The sequence below is a fragment of the Corylus avellana genome, chromosome 4 (genome assembly GCF_965113065.1).
Source record: "Corylus avellana chromosome 4, dhCorAvel1.hap1.2, whole genome shotgun sequence".
NCBI classification, from domain to species: Eukaryota; Viridiplantae; Streptophyta; class Magnoliopsida; order Fagales; family Betulaceae; genus Corylus; species Corylus avellana.
Window position 1 is genome coordinate 17,611,513 of NC_142493.1, and position 21,632 is coordinate 17,633,144.

Below are 21,632 nucleotides of genomic sequence, written 5' to 3' on the forward strand. Positions count from 1 at the left end.
CAAGGTCATCATCGGTGATGGGGCTGCCGGCGATAGCTAGCTGGTCAGCCAAGGATTTTGCACTTCGAATAAAGGTAACACATGGATTATTACCTTGTCTGAGAGTCTGAAGTTGGCGTCTCAATTGAGTGACGTGAGACCTTGATGGAGAAGCATAACGAGTGGCAAGGGTTTTCCATACTTGATTGGAGGTTTTACACCCATAAATAGTAGGCACAAGTGGAGCAGTTAAGGTTGCAATGAACCAACTGAGAATACATTGGTCTTTCTTTTCCCAGATAATATATTCTGGATTTGGGACATCAGGAGTAGTTTTGTCCGGAGAAGATGGAATAAGCTTTGGTGGGCATGGCTCAGAGCCATCAACAATGCCCATCAAGCCGTTAGTTTTGAGGATGGGCTTAAATTGAAATACCCATCCGAGATAGTTGCTGTCATCGAGCTTAGATTGACAGAGATGCGCAATGTTTGGCATTGTGAAGGATAGAGCAGCGTCGCTGGATTGCGTCATGAGTGCAGTATCAAGGACACGGCAAGGAGATGCGGCTATGGTCTGGTACGGCAAGGAGAAGAACAGCAATGAGGCTGTAATTTGGTGCAGCAAGAAGAAAGAAAGTAGGTGCGGCAATCTGGTGCAGTGCGGCAATGTTGGTGCAGTACAGCAGGTGCGGCAAGAGAAAAGGTGATCTGAGGGCAGCAAGAAGAGCTGCGAATTTGCCTGGAGAAGAAGCTGATTCCGTTGAAGAAGGCCCAAAAATTTGAGAGGGTCAAGGATCTTATTGAGAGGGGTATGAACCGTAAGGCTCTGATACCATGAAAGAAAGCAAAGAAAATTGCTTTTGGCGGAATGAAGTCTCAGCTTCGTTCTCATTGTATATATAGGCAAAGAGTTACAATTGTAATCAAGTTTGACAAACCCAAACTTGATACAAACTAGGAGACCTAATTCAATACAAATAAGTAAAACAAATACAACTAGAACACTAAAGAGAAGAGATAAGAACAACTATAAAACAGACTCTATTGGTTCCTTAACACACTTGCGTCTTCCACAGCAGCAGTGCTTTCCTTTCAGCTTACAATCATTTTTTCTGTGCTGTTGTTGTTGTACCAAAGCCAAGTTCTTCTTACATAGCATTGATAGCATGGATATCAAAGCGTTACACTTTGGATATCTGATTTCAAAAGAAACATTTTCTGTGCTCTGGAAACAGGAAGATGTTTCAGTCAGATTTGATTTGAGAAAGAGAAAGTGGTTCTTCTTTCTTTCTCGTCTCTCTGAAGCATACAAGCTTGAAATGTCCTACGACAGCATTTGGCAGATTAAGCTCCATCGACCACGTGGCCAAACTTCAAAGTTTCTTCTCATTCAGGTTAATTTGCTGCCTCTACGCTTTCTGTAGTTCAAATCATTTCCTGATTTCATGGTTGTGTGGGCACTTATATTCATTTCTATAGCTTGTTGGTTTACCAATTTCATTACATCCTTGAATGATCTAATGAAATAATGCTGTTGGGAAAGCGTCCCATCTTCTTTTGAATTGGTAGAAATTGCTCTGATTTATGTGCCAGTCAATTTTTTTTATCAATTTTTCTTAACAAATTCGAATTTTTATGGCCAGTTACATGGTGCTCCTAAGATTCATAAGAAAGATGTCTCTTGTGCTCATGGGCGTTATCGGTGGCTCCGAGTAGTTGATTTCACTCCTTCACGTAGCATTGGCCAATCTTCTGCTCTATGTTTGGAGCTTCCACATGACGGTCGGATTCCAAAATTTATGCTCTATGAAGAAAATGAAGGCCAATTTGTTCTGCATGAAGGGTCTAATTTCTCCTGCAATTCAGGTCTTGTCCCCATTGTGATTCCACCTCCAGGCTTCGACTTGCCATATAAAATCTTGTTCAAGATCAACTCCTTAGTTCAGCATGGGTGTCTTCCTGGGCCAGCAATAGATAACAATTTTTGTCGGTTGGTCGATCCTAAGAGAGTAAAACTTGAGTATATAGAACGTGCCTTGGAAAAACTATTTCATTTAAAAGACTGCTGCTATGAGCCTGTAAGGTGGCTTAGTGAGCAGTATAAAAGATACGCCACGGATAGGCGACTTCCAACACATCCTACTATATCTTTAGATGACGGGATGGTATATGTACACAGGGTTCAAATAACTCCATCTAAAGTATATTTCTGTGATCCAGAGGTGAGTCTCTCCAATCGCATCTTGCGCAATTATCCTGAAGATATTGATAATTTTCTTCGCATTTCTTTTGTTGATGAGGACTTGGATGAACTGCACTCGACAGTTTTATCTCCTCCACCATCTTCTGCGAATGAGGAGGACAAGCGAACTAGCATTTATGAGAGGATGTTGTCCACTCTAAGAAACGGAATAGTTATTGGTGATAAGAAGTTTGAGTTTCTTGCCTATTCAAACAGTCAATTACACGAAAATTCTCTTTGGATGTTTGCTTCAAGAAATGGTCTTACTGCAGCAGACATCAGGGAGTGGATGGGTGATTTTCGTGAAATAAGGAATGTGGCAAAATATGCTGCCAGACTAGGTCAATCTTTTAGCTCCTCGTGGGAAACTGTGGATGGTGGCAGGCATGAAATTGAGATGATTCCTAATGTAGAAGCTAAAAGGCTTGAAATCAAATATTGTTTTTCTAATTATATTGATGTGGGACGCCACATGCCATCAAGGATTGTAATTACCGAAGAATTCGCCCAAGTCCAGAAAGACTCCCCAAGGAATCGAGAAGATGTCCCGAGAGGTCATCCGAGGGGCCAAACCGATGCATCTTTTGAGAAGCCAAGAAGCCTTTGTCGAGAAGCTTTTCCAGCCAACCATCTTCCAAGAAGCCAAAAGAAGCCTCCCCTGAGAAGTTTTTCCGGAGCAGCCAAGAAGCCTTTCCCAAGAAGCCAACCGAAGGGGCCTGAGACCAAGAAGGAAAGCATGAAAGTTGGATTGCAAGCAGCTGACACATTAATGGCGAGGATCCAAGAAGGAAAGTCGTGATTAACAAGTTGGAGATTGATGAAGATTTTATTTGATTTGCTTCTATTGTTCATTAGGATTTTATTTGATTGCAATTTTCATTAATTTTAGGAGTTTTACTTAAAAGGCTTAGATTTCCTTGCTTTCCAAATTTTCATGTTAGTATAAATATTGAACGAAGTAGCATGTAATAAACAACTGTTGAATCAATAAGAATTTTGGTCACACTCTGCAGAGTTTTATCATTCCTTTAAGCCTTAGAGCTTGTGTTTATCTCTTTCTTTTTTTTTTTTGAAATTGACGATAACTTTCATTGAGAAAAATCAAAATAAAGCAAAAAGCTCTATGGGTACAATAAAAAACAGAGCATAAGAGCTCCATTGGTACTATCCACGTAAAGCCACCATCTCATGGTTTATAATTAATTTGATGCTTGCAGGGATTACTCCTTCCCAAATCCTATCCTTAGCACAATTGAGATCATCCTTTGCAAGTATATGTGCTGCGGTATTTGCCTCTCTGCAGATATGTGAACACTGCCATTGAGATAAAGCAAGGAGCTCCGCCCTTATATCCACTATAAGCAGCCCCACTCTATTATTGTTGGGGGTTTTGGAATTCACCACTTTTGCATCACCCTCCAGGCATACTTTATGAAATCCCTTTTCCTTGCAGAGTTTGACCGCATAGAAGCTAGCCATTGCTTTAGCCACTGCAGGTACTACCGTACCCCTCCTATATAAGCATTGTGCTACCCTCACCTTCCCTTCGTGGTCTCGCACGACAATGCCCATTCCAAAGCACCCTCTGGTAATATCCAATGCCGCATTGCAATTGACTTTCACCCATCCCTCAAGAGGTTGTTTCCATACTTTGGTACCCTCTCTCTCTGTTTCATTAATTCGTAAACCATCCTGTTGGTGCTATGATGATAAGACTTCTATGGTTACTTTTGCCTCTCGTACAATATCATCTAGATGGGAGAAAACCCCTTCATGGACAACCTTGTTCCTTCAAAACCAAATCTTACGAGCAATTGCCACAAAAAGTTTAAAATCTTCCTTATTGCACCGTTGGAAAAAATCTTCCACTAGATGAAAAAAATCAGATTCAATGCAACCTTGCTTCTGAAAAATCTTTTTGCTAGCCCCCCACACATCCTTCATAGAAGGGCATTCCCATAAAATGTGGAAAATGGTTTCAGCTTCCAGATTGCAAATTGGACACCATGGCTCCTTAATAACCTTACGCTTGACCAGATTCTCTCTTGTAGGGAGAAGATTTTGGCATCCCCTCCACATAAAATTTTTCCATGCATTTGGAACATTCATAGACCAAATTCCATTCCAAACCTTGTTCTCTCTCTTACAATCCGAACTTTTAGCCTTTGCTTGATTTTCTACCTCCTTGGCCAGGTGGTATGCACTACATACAGTAAATTCTCCCTTAACAGTATCCCTCCATATTTGGATATCCAGCTGATTTGTTAAGCTAATTGGTATAGATTAGATTACCTGAATCTCTTCCTCATTAAAAATCTGCTTGAGAAGGCTTATATTCCACCATTGTAAGTCTTGCTCTAGTAACTCACTTACCCTAGCCTCCTCGTTCAAAACAGCTGAAGGAGATAGGATCTTGTACGTACTCGGGATTGGCAACCATTTGTCTCTCCAAATTTGAACATTATTCCCATTTCCAATTTGCCATATCAAATCTTCCTTCACAAGATCCCCCGAATTTACTCCGCCAAGCAAATGACAGTTTATTACCCAAATTCGCCTCAAGTACCGTACAATTCGGGTAATATTTTGCTTTCATAATCCGAGCCACCAAATTGTCCCTATTCTCCCATAATCTCTAATATTGCTTTGCAAGCAAAGCTTTGTTGAAGCAATGAAGATCTCTAAACCCCATCCCTCCTTGTGCCTTTGGTGTTCCCAGTCTCTTCTAACTCATCCAATGAATTCGAGATTCATTTGATTGTTGTCCCCACCAAAACTTTTGCATCAGCGAATTGCTTTCTGAATATAGGGTTTTTAGAAGCAACAATATACTCATGCTGTATGTTGGAATGGTTTGTATGACCACTTTAAGAAGAATTTCCTTGCTTGCCTGGGACAAAAATTTGAGCTTTCAATCTTGGAGCCTCGACCAAACCCGATCCTTTATACTATGGAAAGCGCTAATTCTTGATTTTTCCACTAAAGCCGGCAAACCCAAATACGTATCGTACCGTTGGGAAGATGGGATCCCTGCTACTCTCAAGATTTGTTCTTGCATCTCCATGAGTGTATTCCAGCTAAAGAAAATTCTAGTTTTCTCCTTATTCAACCTTTGCCCTGACGCCTGCTCATGTGTTTAATATTCCTGATAACCGATCCCAATGATTCAAATCCGCCTTGCAAAATAAAAGGCTATCGTCTACAAAGAACAAGTGATTGATTCGGGGTTCGTGTTTAGAGGTTGGGACACCTATTAAAACACCCTCATCATCTGCTCTTCTTAGTTGAGAACTCAGGGCTTCGGCACATAGGAGGAATAGGTAGGGGGAAATGGGATCCCCTTGCCGAATCCCCCGTGTAGGCCAAATTTTACCCACAAGATTGCCATTAATCAATACAGAGTAGTTTGCAGTTCTGACACACATCATTATCAGCTTTACCCAGTCCCTTGCAAACCCCATCTTGTACATAACCGCCTCCAAAAAATTCCACTCCACCCTGTCATAGGCTTTGCTCATATCTAGCTTAACAGCCATGTATCCCTTCTTTTTGTACGTGTGTGCGTGCATTGTTTGGAGGGATTTGTACGCAGCCAAAATGTCGTCTGTAATTAATCTCCCTGGTATGAATGTGCTTTGATTCGGGGAAATAATTTTTGGCAAAAGAACTTTCAACCTATTTGCAAGCACTTTGGAAATAATTTTGTATAGAACATTACAAAGGCTTATAGGTTTATAATCAGAAACACAAGCAGCAATTGTTTTCTTTGATATAAGCGATATATAAGTGAAATTCAAATCTGTATTAAGAATTACAGAATTAAAAGTAGTAAAGATCGCTTGGCAAACCTCATCTCCCACAATAGGCCAATTCTCTTGGAAGAATACAGCTAAATACCCATCCAGCCCTGGGGCCTTCAAGGGGGACATTTGGAAAACAACTTCCCGAATTTCGTCAGTAGTGAATGTCTAAGTGAGGTGATTGTTCATTGCTTGAGTAATTCAGCCTTCTACTCCTTGGAGGCTATGGCTTATATCTCCCATTGGTTCTGAAGAGAAAATCCTGCTAAAATATTTATGAAGGCTTGTTGGATCTCCTCCTCCTTGTCTTACAAACAGCCCCTGCATCTGTAATCTTGTCTATCATATTTCTCCTTCTCCATTGATTGGCACATGCATGGTAGTGAATAGCAGTTGCTATTTAAAATTAAATTGTAAGAAAGAACACTTACTTGGATATCAACGACCACTCATGGCTTTGGGCAAGAATCTTTTTGCTTCTCCAAGAACATGTTCTTTCTTGTTCAAGAACACGAACAATAATTTCTTTTCTTTTTTTTTTCAAGAACACAAAGAAGAAGTTCTTCTTTAAGAACATGATAGATCTTAGGGATGTAGAGAACTCTATATCATTCTTCACATGTTCTTCATAAAGGATTCTTGGCATGGAAATTCGATTTATTCCATTACACAAATTTTGAGGAGCCAATAATAGTAACCTCCCAACAATGTGTATGCACAAAGTGTGGATAGCGAGGATATAGGTCTCATCAATTTCCTTGGAGCTAGACAACACACCTTATTGAAGTTGAGTTAGAGGAGAAGGAAGCGGATGGAATTAATGAAGTCGTTGGTGGTGATTCGTTCTATTACGAGGAGGAAGATGTAGTGGAGGCCAATGAAGGGTTAGTCCTCTCTCGTTCCTTAATCATTCAACGTTGACTCCTGACATGAAGGCAAGAAGAGCACCAACAGAAACATAACATCTTTGTACTCACTGCATGGTCAGCTGAAGGGTGTGTGATATCATAATTTGTAGTGGCAATAGGGAGAATATCATCTTTAAGGCGATGGTCATGAAGTTGGGCCTAAAGACCGAGAAACACCCATCCCAAGATTGGGTGGATCAAGTGAGATATCGAGACTCAAGTGTCTGATATGTACCGAGTAACCTTCTCGATTGATAAGGTCTACTTAGACTCAATATTGTGTGACATGGTTAAAATGGATGTGTGCCATATAATTTTTGGTAGGTCATGATAGTTTGACGTGGACGCCCAGCATAAAGGTTGGGAAAACGTGTGTTAGGGATTATGCCATAAATCCCAACATTTTATCTAAAAATGACATTCAAGTTTATTGTGAATAAAGTTATTAGTCACTAATCTATTTATTTGAGCATATGGCTTATGATCATTTTGCATGCTCATTATGTTATTTATATTGAACATATGAATGGTCCTCAGATTAGATTGCATGTGGTATATGATGTGAGTAACGATGTTATTATACAAGGTCTTAGGCCACAAACCTTGTAGTCTTAAATCTTTTCTTGCTTGCAGTTGATAATGGAATTGGGCATTTCATTTGTGAAGACTGTTACACATCAATCATGATGATATATCTTGATCAAGCGAAGTTGAAAACTTCGGGTTGATATGTAAACGTAATGCACTGAACAGACCATGACAGTTTTTTTTTTTTTTTTTTTTTAATTTTTTATTCTCCTTAAAAATATTGTTAATATGAATGATTGTATTTCTTGAGACTTATTATGATATTGATTCTAAATTCTGAGAGGATTAGGAAATCATATGTCAAGTGGATATCACTTTGATGCATTTTATGAGTGAGACCTTTACTACTGCCAAAATTGTCAATGCGTTAGGTGGTCATATGTATCATTGTGAGAATGTCATTTCTCAGGAAGGAATCCAAGTTCTATATTTAAAGGATAAGAAATTTTCCCTTAAGATAAATTTTATAGATTCAATTATTCTCAGTCCCTAGCCATGGAATTTTGGTAAGGAATACCAAAATACTAAGGTACATGGTGAAAACATTTTGACAAGTATATAATAAATAAAATCAGTTACTCAAGTATAAAGAGGTAGAAAATTAAAGTGCAATCTCATTCGGTTTAATTCTATTGTGAAAGATTTTATGTAAGAATTAAAAGTCAATATTAAGAAAGTTTAAGGGATTAATTGATTTAATAAAAAATATAAACTAGAGTGCAATTACAATTGTTTAGTTGAATCAATTGTAATTAAATAGGGATTTGTGATAATCAAGCCTACTTGAAATTAGTTTTTATTTTTTTCCTTTGGGTCCCTCACCAAGGTAATGTAAATTAACCAGTTTAAACTTTTTATTTATTGGACTACTTATTTTTTTAATTATTAAAATATGGACCAGAGAGAAACAATGCTTGAGGTGCAAGAATGGGAGACTAGGCTTAGGATAAAACCCATGCCCAAGACCACCACAGGCTGCAGCTAGGCTGGGAATTCAATCCATAGTCTTGGTCGTGTTTTTAAGTAGTGGAGGCTAGGGTTTTCCAACCCTAGTCGTCCACTATGTAGTTGAATAGGAGTCCCACATTGCAAATTGCAATCTCATATCTCTCCTGCTAAGCCTATATGTTAGGTTATGTTTTGGCCTTATTCAATACAAAAGTTCCTAGTTGTACTTGAGTTGTTTTTTTTTATTAAAAGCTTGATGTGAGATTGCAAGCAAATTTGTGCAAAAAACATTTCCTATTAGTTGGGCGTCAGAACGGGCAAGTAATGGGACTTACAGAGTTTCTCTCGGCCTTCCCCATTAGATGTGCGTCAAAATGCGAATGTGACGGGATATCAAGAGTTGCTCTTGGCCTTTCACATTGGATGAACGTCAAAATGCAAACGTGATAGGATGTTTCTGAGCTCCTCGTTGGATGACCACCGTTATAGCGAGAATGTGAAGATTTTACTCCTTACGTCATTGTAATACCCCGACAAATCATTGGTTTTAAAAAAGATAAACGATTTACTCAAACACGACAAACATTTTCATAAAACAAGGTTTTATAAACTAAAAACCTAAACCCCTTATGAGAAACCCTAACCCCTCGAGGTTTTCCAAACAAAACCATGAATTTCACTCTCTGACTGAACGTTCGCTAGGAGGACCACCCAAATGTTTGCCCTTAACCTAAGCACGAACATTTGCTAAGGGGACCACTACGAGCGTTCGTTGACCAGTCTTTAAGCCATTGAATAATACCCAAACGTAAGCCTGAACCCATTGATCCATTGTGTAATAGTATCCGAACGTTCACTCACAACTCTGAAAAGAAATTTTAACCCATTCTCCACCTTTTCAAAGAAAAGTACGCCCCAAGCCCCTATATAAACACCTCTCTTCGTACCTTAGCCGCTCCTTACACCAGAAAATCCTAACCCTAGAGTGAGGAATGACTTTGAAGTAGAAGGAGGAGGCATTGGTAGACTTTGCAATTATCAAGGCATTTTCTTGTCCATTCTCATTGCCTTCATGGTGTTCTTGTTGTTTTCTTAAATATTACGAATTTCAAAGATGCCTGGACAAGTTTATATACATATTTTCTTACAAAGACCTAGAATGTTTTTAAAGAGCTCTACACTCGCCTTTGATTTCTTTGAGTTTGCATATTAGCATGTTTTGATACGTTACATGTGTTCATTAGGAGCCAAAGATGAGACGTTCCACACCTTAGAAGCATCAAGCCATATTTGGGCTCCTGGTCGAGAGTTTTTACTCTTTGGCTAAACGTTTGATCACAAGGCCATGCATTCACCCAGAGAGCAGAACGCACTCCTAGTAACCTATATGTGTGAACTTAGGATTTCAATGGCCGCTTTTGTTAGTTAGAACTTAATGTGTCACTTCGAGAATTCTCTAGTACAGCATATAATGATGTGTCGTATTTCATTATAACATGGATTTGTGATGTCGGAAGACTCCATCGAGCGCACGAGGTGAGTAAACACTTATGACTGTTTTCCTTAAAAACATTTGATATGTCAACTGACCGAGCACACATATGATATGAGCATGCCTATATTTTTGTTTAACTTGGTAACTGCCTTAATAACTGGTTAATAAGATGCATCGTATGACATGGTACATTGGTATACGCGGTATAATGGCCATGGGCTGATTATATAAAACTTGATTCTCTGGTCAAACGTGTGTGTGTAGATGTGATATAAGAGCCTTGGATCCGATGGTTATTTCGAGACTAGCACAGCCTTAATTGTCGAGTCACTACAGGATGTACATTATTAGTACTATAGGCCACCCGAGGTTGGACTCAATCGTGCTGATAGTATTATGGACGGTAGTGTACAATAGCCGGGGCACCAGTATTGTATTACAGGTCTTTCGGAACAACATCAACTATGTTGAGAATGGGTAACATCTCGAGTAAACCATATATGATAATTATGTCGTATTAAAGCATTACTTTTCTGCCTTAAAACATTTAGGTGATTGCCGCTAGAAGTACACCCATTTCTTTCTATCAAATGATATTTTCATGCTGTATTAACAGAAACAATACCTCTTTGAAATCTTTATCAATTGCACATTTATTTCTGCTCAATGATAACTAACTTGTGGTACCCAACTGTAAGGTTTACTTACTAAGTCGCTAGACTTATGCAATTATTACATCTTGTAGGAAACCTCTTTCTAGAAAGAGGGGAGTGGCGAGGTTGCCACTACAGAATTGCTTAAGACAGAGATCTACATGTTGTTACTAGGTTTGATCAGATTATTATTTCCACTAGTTGCTCTATTTCTATATTTTGAGGATAATATATGCTTCCTTCCTTTATGGTTATCAAATTTCTCATATTTATTTCACATTCTTATGCATTAACTCTGATTATGCTTAGAGTGACGGTTTCCTAGTTAGCTACTAGTTAGTTATATTGGGGTAATTGTCAGTAACTCTACCAGACTAGTCAAAGCTAGATTTGGAAGCATTACGATTATAACCCGATTCATTTCCCGTTAAGACGTTAAATTCTTAGAGAACATTGAGACGTTATTTCTATCTTATTGTGACTTGAATCTCGTTAAGACGAGATGATTGTAAAATCTTTTGCTATAAATTATCTCTTTTGTTACTATTCATTTTAGACTTTTTGAATTTTTTCAAACTTTCTAAAATTTTTTCTCAATTGTTGATTCCAAGAGAGAACATTGAGAAAGCTTTGTGATATCCCTCTCTTGACGTGTTAATTGTTCCACCATCTACAACCTTTCAATCTTCAGTCGCAAAGAAGTATACGAGAGGGTCGGTAAAGAGATTCACTACATGAAGATAATCAACTAGGAGGCAAGCTGAGAGCTAATTATCTTATAGAGTTTAGAAACGTGCAAGAGTTTGTGAATATTTTTTACTGTCTGCAATATGGTTCTTCATATAGTGATTTCTCGAGTTTAACTGCCCTAGAGTAGTTTAATTTTTTGATTCGTTGAAAACAGTTTCCACTCTGTAACCAAGTTTCTGTGTTATGGGTGTGTTGCTTTATTTTCCAATGTTTAATATTTAATATGTATTGCTTTATTAATTAATTGTGTTTGTTGTTTTTAAGAGTAGAAGACGATCCTTGTGTTTTTACAATATAAATAGAAGCATGTAGCTATCTCAAAAAAGACCATCAGTCCAGTTCTTTAGTATTTACTAAGAATTGTATATTCTTAAGTATTTTCAAGAATAAGTTAAAAAAGTTTTCAAGAGCAAGATAAGAACCCACACTTTTTGTTATTCTTAGTCCTTGGTGAAAAGACTTGAAGGTTTTGAGATCTCTGAGGCTACACGCGAATATTCTCATTGGAGGAGCAAGAAGATTTTGCTCAATTGCCAAGGAGTGGCTAAAATACCAAGTAGGTGTTCTTATTCTTTATTTAAAATAGCATTTTTCTTCACACTTTCTTCATAAAGTTCAATCATGGATTGAGAATTTTTATTTTCTGCTCCACAATCATATTTTTTTCACTCATATTCTCAACAAGTGGTATTAAACCCCCGGTTATAGAAAACATGGTGAAGATAGTAGTTTAAAGAAAGCTGTGTTTTTTCTGTTTTTCTAGTGTTGCTGTTCGGGTTTGTTCCAGCGACTCAAAAATTGTTCAGAGACCCAAAACATGTTGTTAACATTTTATGATATTAATTGAATTTTGCATTCAAACAGTGTTGCTGTATTTATACAACAAGATTTGTTTGGAATTCGATCTTTTGTGATGCTTTTTGATCCTCAGTGCACCTGGTGGCTTCTAGTAGTTATTCAATATAATCCAGCCAATTCTCCACGGTTAAGTACCCTCTGGTACCATCAAAGGAAGGGAAATGGTGGTTGCAGAAGTCTTTAGGCGAACAACCTCGCTCAATAGCTTGCAGCTCAGGTCCTCGAGCATTGGCCATGGCAATTAGTAAATAAGTGGTAATTTTGGCTAGCAGCTGCGCCACGTCATGAACTATTCTCAAAAGAGTAACCAATTAGAATACAACACATGTTTTAATAGTCAACGGAAAAAAATTTTCATTTGACCAAAAATTCTTTTTTAATTTTTGGAAAATAGTTTCTATTTTTGAAAACTACAAACTATTTTTTGAGTTTGAGCATCTCATTCTCAAATCGATAGATTCCAGCAACACCCGATTGGGACCCAACACTAGCACCTGATGTGGCATGTTTGGTGTGACATGGCATGCTGTGTAACCTACTAATACGGCTGATGATGTGGTAATATCGTTAAAATGAACCTTATATTTTATCCAAACAAGAAAGTTAACTATTTTGGATATTACATTACAAGTTCCCTTCGAAAGTAGGGCAGATGATTGATGAATTCCCTAAAGGAATAACCTCAGCTCGCCACTGCCTCCAAAGGTTCGGTGGTGGCATCTGGGAATTTTCTCGTCTTCTCATTCGACTCAAAGTCGATTTATTTTCATACCATCTTGTAATGCCCCGTGACATTTATGTATTTATAAATACCTTCTGGCATTACTAACTATGCCTTGACACTAAACTCAATGGAAAAACAGCTATAAATGCTTCTTTTTTTATAATTCAAAATACCCTCGAAACTCTCACCTGACAATTACTTCGGATACTTGTCATTTGCATCAATGTGCTCACTTTCTATAAAACAATATTTTAAAGGTGGAACTATGGGGTGTTTGGCAAATGAGATGGCCTAAACACTGTAGTTGATGTAGATTGATGTGAAAAAAAATAAGAATGTTTGGTATAAAAAAAATAAAAAAGTGGTATGGAAAAGTGAAAAAGTTTTATTTTGTAGTGATTTTTTTATTTGAATAATAATAAAAAGTGAATGATTTGATATTAAAAGTAAAAAAGTTAGAATGTTTTGATGTTGATTTTTTTGGGAAATGGTGATAAACAGTGTTTGGGCCAACCCCCATCCTCATTACCAAACAAAGCCTATGAGTCTACTGACGATTACTCCGGATGCTTGTCCTTTGTATCATTGTGCTCACTTCCTATAAAACAATATTTTTAAAGGTGGAACTATGAGTCTACTGCATCGTAAGTAAAAACTCAACCAAAATAGTGTGTTGTGAACCTTCTTGTCTTGATAAAACCTCTCTTTCTTTTGTTGTACTCAAAACATTAAAAATGTTTAACTTCACTTTCTTAAAAACCACGCATCAGTAGGTTTAGGATCATACCCCATCTATTATCTACTCTGAAAACATTACGAGCGTCATTTACTTTCCCACTAAGAAAAATTGGTAATATCAGTAGGGTTTAGGATCAGATCCATCAAGGTGACATCAATATTCTTTTTCTTTGATATATGATTGGAAGAAATTCCAATGCAAATGAAGTGGATCAGACGTCAAAAAGAAAAGGGTAAATGTATAATAATTTTTTTAATAAACGTGTTTTTTGTGATCACCCACCCCATGAGGTTTAAACAATTGACTCTCACTGCTTAGCTTTGTCGCAGATATGAAATGAGTCATTGTGTATTTTTCGTCCAATAAAGTGACATTCGTAAATCTACGTTAGCATTTTTGCTACATCATATCAAAATAATAATTATTTATTTTATTAAGAGAATGTTTCACATCTCAAATTTATTTTTCAAAAGTTGATTCACAAATGATGTGTCACCCTAAATTAAAAAAATTAAAATCTAAAAAGGAAAAGGAAGGAGTGGCTGATTGAGCCGCTCCTTGCAAGATTGCCAAATATGGTGACTTCAAACATTTTTTTTTAAAAAAAAAAAATCCCAAATTGAGAAAGAGATGAAACATATCAAATGAGAAAAGAAGAGAGAGAGAGAAAATTGAGAAAAGAAGAGAGGGAGTGGCCATGGTGCAGATCTGAGAGAAACACATTTCTCTGCATGGCAGCTCCCTCGCGTGAGGGAGCTGCCGTGCAGAGGAATTCCAAAAAAAAAAATAATAATTTAATTAAAAATTAATTTAAATTAATAAATTTTTTAATTGAAAAAGGAGACAAAATTGCGTAGCCGCAAGAGCTCAAAAAGAATTTTGAGAGTGAAAATTATGCAACCTATGTGAAAAATGATAACTTCTATATATGCTGTACTAAAATTCACAGACAAATTATTTTTGACTAGTGCAAAAGAGATAAAAGAGAGGAATTAATTACAAAACAATCAGTCTGAAACATACTAAAGAGTGTCAACAACATTTTATCCCTAAAAATAAAACTAAGAATCCAAAGAGATCAACTGTTACAAAAGCATCTAAATGGCATGCTGACAAAAATTCAGGAACCAGATTTTAGCAAGCAGAAGATAATAGATAGAGCTCTATGTTGAAGAATACAAACCACGCATCTATTATAAAACAGAAATTACAACGTATTCTGGCCCCAAACATCAGCTGGAGCATATATATCTAGGTCAAACATATACTAATGATAGTAAGCAAATGTAAAATGAAAGCCACATCTAACTGTTTTCATGATCACATACTCAGTTTACTGAGACTATAGCGTTTTTGAAATGCAATGCTAAACTTCTCAATCCAAATTCAATCCATGGCTGAAATGATGCTCCAGAAATGACATACGTGAAGCCTTCCTCTTGATCTGGATCAGCTTGTCTCCAATGCACCATGGAAAACTAAGGAAATGAGCTCGGTGCATTCCCTCATTGTAGGGACCCCAATACCTATAATGATAGGTAACATGATACCAGGCTGAAGCTTTTGCATATACAACATCAGAGTCAGAATCTGAGTCACTAAAACCCTTGTTGAACCAGGTCCTAGCTTCCTTTCTCAAGGACTTCACCGCATAATTAATTGCTTCCATATCCCTCCTCTTACTGAAACATTTTGACATTTTTAAGATGTTGCCATTGAGTATTTCAGCTTCTGCTTCGATCCCATAATAGTCCATTAAATTTCCCAACTTGGAATCATATTCATTTTTGTAATCGAAAGCATCACTGATGTAGTCCTCAAAGCCATCTACTTCCATGTCGGAATCATAACATTGCTCTGCTACTTCTCGGGTGAAGGGATTTATAGGGCTAGTGCAAGATGCAATGTCTATCACTTCTCGAAAAAGCTTTCCGATCACAGATTGTGATTCATAGGTGCGTTTATCAGGCTTTTCCATGAAATCTGGATATATTTTGGGGCGCAGATTAAATGGTACTTCGACTACCACACCACTCTTTGGGAAGTCAACAGCAATTGAGTGTAGCTTTGCAAGCTTAATGCATTTACCACTCATTGCCTTACGAGGCTCCATATCTGCAAAGACCTTGTGGGCATTATCAATGATTCCTAAATTGTCATTGACCATGTACTTGGGGAAATAGTCTTGAACTTCCTGTAGCACAGAACTAACACGCTTTAGCATGAATGGTATAGAAGGAATTGATGCAAACAGGATGGATACATATGGAAGAGAAATGATAATCTTAGAAAGAAAAAATACTATTAATTAAAAATTTAATGGGAGCAAAAGCACATTTCAAGGGTCCAACACATTAAAAAGTTTCTTATGAATGCCTTACATATTAGGACTCATGATATTGATGCTTGACAAATCAAAAATGCGATTGAGTAGTACCTCTATTGTAACATCATGATCAACTAGCACAGTTGGTGCTGGGCTGTAATCCATTGGTTTAATTTGTTGAGAAGGAATAAGAGCAGGGTCCCAACAGACAAAGTATGTATCTCCATCCAAATCACTCCCCGAACATTCATTTGGGTGAGGTCTGACAATGCAATTATTAGACTAAGTTAGTCAACAATGTATAACTAGAGAATGTTGTATGCAACTTTCCAATAAGCGTATGTCTGCAAGGGGGTCAAGTATGCATAAATGCTGAATTTTATGCTGCTCTACAATTATGTGTAAACACAATTTGTCGGTGTATGTTTATGCCTTCGAGGGTGTGTGTGCACATATTAATAGGATTTTAGAAGTATCTATTATGGGATATCAGTCTTACCTCGGTCCTTTTTGCGGAAAAACAACACAATCAACCATGTGCTGCAAAGCTGGCACATTAACAGCCCTTAGAACACGCACATCTCCTGGATAGAGACAAGGGTTTTTAGCAACAACTACGTTGCCCTCAAAAATATAATTATTTGGGTCTGAACTGCTGGGACTGAACTTGAGCGAGGAATTGCTACCGAGCTGCTTACTAAAACGAGAAATCTGCACAAATATTTGACCATACTCCAATGTCCCGGTTTCATCAAGACATCCCATCATAGATCTTCCATTTGGAATATATATCCTTGATTTGTACCGCAAGTCCATCAATGTAGATGCACGTAATACTTGTAGCATCATAAAAAGAAATGGTTCTTCATTTGGCTTGTAACCAGCAGCTAGCATTTCCTTTAGCATGGTTGGTATCTCTCCTGGGAACATAAACTCCAGTGCCTCCCGTGCGATCAACGAATCTGTTAATATAGCATTCAGTTGATCTATTGTCTCCCTTTGCTTCTTTATGAAAACTTTATCCTTAACCCCGAGGTAAGATAAAAGAGTGATAATTTGGTGATTAAGAAAACAAGGTTGATACTTGCTCCATGTCAAAACATCCAGGGTAGTATTCTGTGAATTGTACTTGCACATGCTCTTTCTCAGTGACAGCTTAATCGATGATGTTGGATCAACAGCAACAACACCTTTAAACCCACCGTATCGAATCTGAAATGCAGATGGAACAGAATTTCTGCAGCCACATTTTGAAGCCACTTCGCGAGCCAATTCTGCAGATATCTTCCCTATGCCATCAGAGAAGAAACAATATGTGATTCCAGATCTTTTAGCTTCTACATCAGGAATCATCTCAATTTCGTGCCTACCAACGTGCATAGTTTTCCTGGAGGAGCTAAACGATTGACCAAGTCTGGCAGCATATTTTGCGACATTCCTTATTTCAAGAAAATCACCCATCCACTCTCTGATGTCTGCTGCAGTAAGACCAGTTCTTGAAGCAAACATCCAAAGAGAATTTTCGCGTAATTGACTGTTTGAAAAGGCAAGAAACTCAAACTTCTTATCACCAATAACTATGCCGTTTCTTAGAGTGGACAGTATCCTCTCATAAATGCTAGTGCGCTTGTCGTCCTCATTCGCAGAAGATGCTCGAGGAGATAAAACTGTCGAGTGCAGTTTATCCAAGTCCTCATCGACAAAAGAAACGCGAAGAAAATTATCAATATCTTCAGGATAATTGCGCAAGATGCGATTGGAGAGACTCACCTCTGGACCACGGAAATATACTTTAGAAGGAGTTATTTGAACCCTGTGTACATATACCAACCCGTCATCTAAAGATATTGCAGGAGGTGTTGGAAGTCGCCCATCCGTGGCGTATCTTTTATACTGCTCACTAAGCCACCTTACAGGCTCATAGCAGCAGTCTTTTAAATGATACAGTTTGTCCAAGGCACTTTCTATATACTCAAGTTTTATTCTTGTAGGATCGACCAACCGACAAAAATTGATATCAATTGCTGGCCCAGGAAGACACCCATTCTGAACTAAGGAGTTGATCTTGAACAAGATTTTATATGGCAAGTTGAAGCCCGGGGGTGGATTCACAATGGGGACAAGACCTGAATTGCAGGAGAAATTAGACCCTTCCTGCAGAACAAATTGGCCTTCATTCTCTTCATAAAGCAGAAATTTTGGAAGCTGACACTCAAGTGGAAGCTCCAAACATAGAGCAGAAGATTGGCCAATGCCACACAAGGGAGTGAAATCAACTTCCCGGAACCACTGGTAACCTCCACGAGCACAAGAGACATCTTTCTTATGAATCTTAGGAGCACCAAGCAACTGGAAATTGAAAAAGATTTTGTTAAGAAAAATTGATAAAAAAACTTCACTGTCACAGAGCAATGAAAAACATTATTTCAAGAAACTGAAATTGCACAAAGTGGACATGAGATCATGAACAAGTAGAGATGTGATATTGCGAAAAACAGAAATTTATTCAAGTATCTAATGAAATTGGTAAACCAACAAGCTATAGAAATGAATATCAACTTGAAGAAGTTAAGTGTAATTTTTTCGATATAAAAAAAAAAAAAAAAAAAACCAGATAGTTAAGGTAATATTGGGGATTACAATGACATTAAATTGCCGATTTCTGAAAAAAAAAAAAAAAAATGGTTCCATTTCAGGGCATTAAAAAAATGCTATGCATGCCAATAATCTCAGTGGTTTTTTAAAATATTCCAGATTCTTTGAATGATAAATTCCCCTTCAAGATCTGTTATGCAGCTACTTCAACGCTAATAGATTCACTCTACATGAACATGTCTACCAACACCAACACTCACAAAATAGATATTCCATGAAAAACCAAATTCAATCATCCTGTAACCCACCCCCCCCCCCCCCCCCCAAAAAAAAAAAGAAGCGAAATTCTGCAGAGAAGCTGACCCATCTTGCAACACACAAAAAAAAACAAAAAACAAAAAACAAAAAAGCGAAAAATCTGCAGAGAAGCTTACCTGTTTCAATATTCAATACAGACAGCCAGAGTGTTCAGAGGTTTCCTCTCTGATATTTTCCGTTGTGGGAGTGTGGTGTGAAATGAATGGGCTTTTTTGTCTAATTTTTTTTATTGTTTCGCTTTCCAGTGGGTTTAAAAGGGTGATGGTTAAAAAAAGAGAAATACTTTAGATCAACAAAAAAAACATGAAAAATTATAAAAAAAAAAAAACTTCCCTAAATTAATAGTCTTAGAGTCTCACAATTTTAAAAGGTATTAAAATAGCTCATCAAACTATCAAAATGTATACAATAGACTACTTATTTTTTTATTCTTATAATACCCTTATTCTTTTAACAAATAAAATAACAAAATAATTGTAAAAAAAAAAAAAAAAAAAAAAAACAATGGATGAATAAAAACAAATTTTTAACAGAATTTGATTCCAAGAATTAAATTGTTTTTTTTTTTTTTTCTTTTTATCTCAAGTACTTTGATTTTACTTTCATATGACATGATGTAATTTGTAATTTAGGCCAACTACAATGAGTAATTATTTATTTATTTCAATTTTTTTTTTTGTATTTATTCGCCCATTTGCTTTTTTTTCAAAAAAAAAAAAAAAAAAAATTGTTTGGTTTTTTTTTTTGAATTATTTTATTATTTTATTTGTTAAAATAATAGGGATATTATAGAAATATAAAAAATAAGTGGTTTTTTTTTATGCATTTTAATAGTTTGATATGCCACTTTAGTACCTTTTGAACATTATAAGACTCTATCACAAACGAATATTAGTTTGAAGAGTTTTTTATATTCTTCCCTAAAAAGATTATATTTTACCCATAAAAGTTAGGGTATAGGTTTCCACTTTCCAGCTAGGAGGCTTATTATTAGGAGAGAAGAGGAAATGAAATGTTGCACGTATTTTTATTATTTGGTTTCCAAATATACAATTTTTTTTTTTTGATGTGTTAGTTAATTTAAAATTTATAATAATATATTTAAAATTTAATGATAATTTTCACTGCACCTTAAAGAATATGTACTTAGAAATGTAAGAATAAAAGTAACACTTTTTAGGCCACCATATTATCACTCCATGTTCAATTAGATGCTTTTGTATTTTTTTCACTCAAAATATCATTAAATTTTTTTTAAAAAAATAATCATTTAAACACTTAAAGGGTGGCCATTTTCATATTAGCCCCATTAATGTTTTTTTTTTTTTTCAAATGATTACTTTTATATATTCTTAATTTATTTATTAATAACTTTAAGGGTATTTTAGAAAGAAAAATATAAAAATATCTATTTTGACATGTAATGGTAATATACGGGCCTTTCGATGTCATTTTTTTAAGTTTTGAGGTATAATTATAAAATGGGTAATAATTAAGAAGTTAAAGTATATTTCTCCAAAATTAAAAATTCTAGGTAGGGAATTGGTCAATATCTGGACTCATACTCTATGGGGTTGCATCTAAACATGTACTAAAGTAGTATTCACTATGGCATATGTAATTTTTTTAATGGTTTAAATTTGATTAAAAATCAATTATGAGAAAAAAAAGAGATAATCATGAATAAACTGTTAAGAAAACTATTAAATTATCAGTTATCATAAAAGCTTAAGTAAACAGGAAGAAGTAAATTTAATCACTTAATCATTAGTTTAACACTCCCTCTCATGAGTGGGTTCAAACTCATTTTTAATAAGTGATACCAACACGTAGAATATTAAATTTAAATGAGAGGCTAAATTGATGGACTAACATTATAAGACTCTAAGTTTAATGTTTCATAATCTTAGGACCTTTGATTCTAATACCATGTTAAATTACCAATTATCTTAAATGTTTAAGTTGATAGAAAAAAATTAAATTTAATCGAAGTTAACATACACCGAGGAAGTTACAAGTAATGTTATTAGAAAGTAAGCAACAAACCTGAATGAGAAGAAACTTTGAAGCTTGGCCATGTGGTTGATGTAGCTTAATCTGCAAAATGCTGTCGGAGGAGATTTCAAGCTTGTATTCTTCAGAGAGATCAGAAAGAAAGAAGAACCACTTTCTCTTTCTCAAATCAAACCCAACAGAAACACCTTCTTCCGGTTTCCAGAGCACAGAAAATGTTTCTTTTGAAATCAGATATCCAAAGTGTAACGCTTTGATATCCATGCTATGTAAGAAGTAAGGACAACCTTGTCTTTGGAAGAAAAAAATGATTGAAAGCTGAAAGGAAAGCACTACTGCTGTGGAAGAAGCAAGTGCTCATATATGTTGTCTATAGACGAGCATGCTGCAGCCCTTAAACTTAGGAAATAAGTTGAGAGAATCACAACGTTGTTACTTGTCATTCCCGTTTCCTAAATCTGAATTTCTTTTACTATATTCCTTCAAGTCTCGGTCTCTCATGTCGTTGACGAGCAAAGGTCACAGAGTTCTGATGATGTGGACCAATCATAATATAATTAACGTCATAGAGCTCCCCCACACTGACAAGAAACTAAACAGAAGAGAGGGATCGTACCTTTTGCTCCCCATGAATCCATGATGGGGATATATTCCTCCTTGCTTGGCAAGGTTTAAACTCAAAAGAGTGATGAAATT

General features: G+C 36.5%; 1 protein-coding gene and 1 pseudogene across 1 annotated transcript; one reads left to right on the top strand and one right to left on the bottom strand.

The window, feature by feature from the left end:
• Positions 1 to 464: 464 nt before the first annotated feature.
• Positions 465 to 3,020, top strand: LOC132178150 (RNA-dependent RNA polymerase 1 pseudogene; annotated as a pseudogene).
• Positions 3,021 to 14,852: 11,832 nt separating this feature from the next.
• LOC132179318 (putative RNA-dependent RNA polymerase 1) lies at positions 14,853 to 21,206 on the bottom strand. Its single transcript, XM_059592020.2, has 4 exons — positions 20,970 to 21,206; positions 16,510 to 18,359; positions 16,122 to 16,272; positions 14,853 to 15,878 (listed from the first exon to the last, which is right to left on the bottom strand). Exons 1-4 carry the CDS (start codon positions 21,198 to 21,200, stop codon positions 15,060 to 15,062), a joined length of 3,051 nt encoding a protein of 1,016 aa, XP_059448003.2. The 5' UTR covers positions 21,201 to 21,206; the 3' UTR covers positions 14,853 to 15,059.
• Between the last annotated feature and the right edge of the window lie 426 nt (positions 21,207 to 21,632).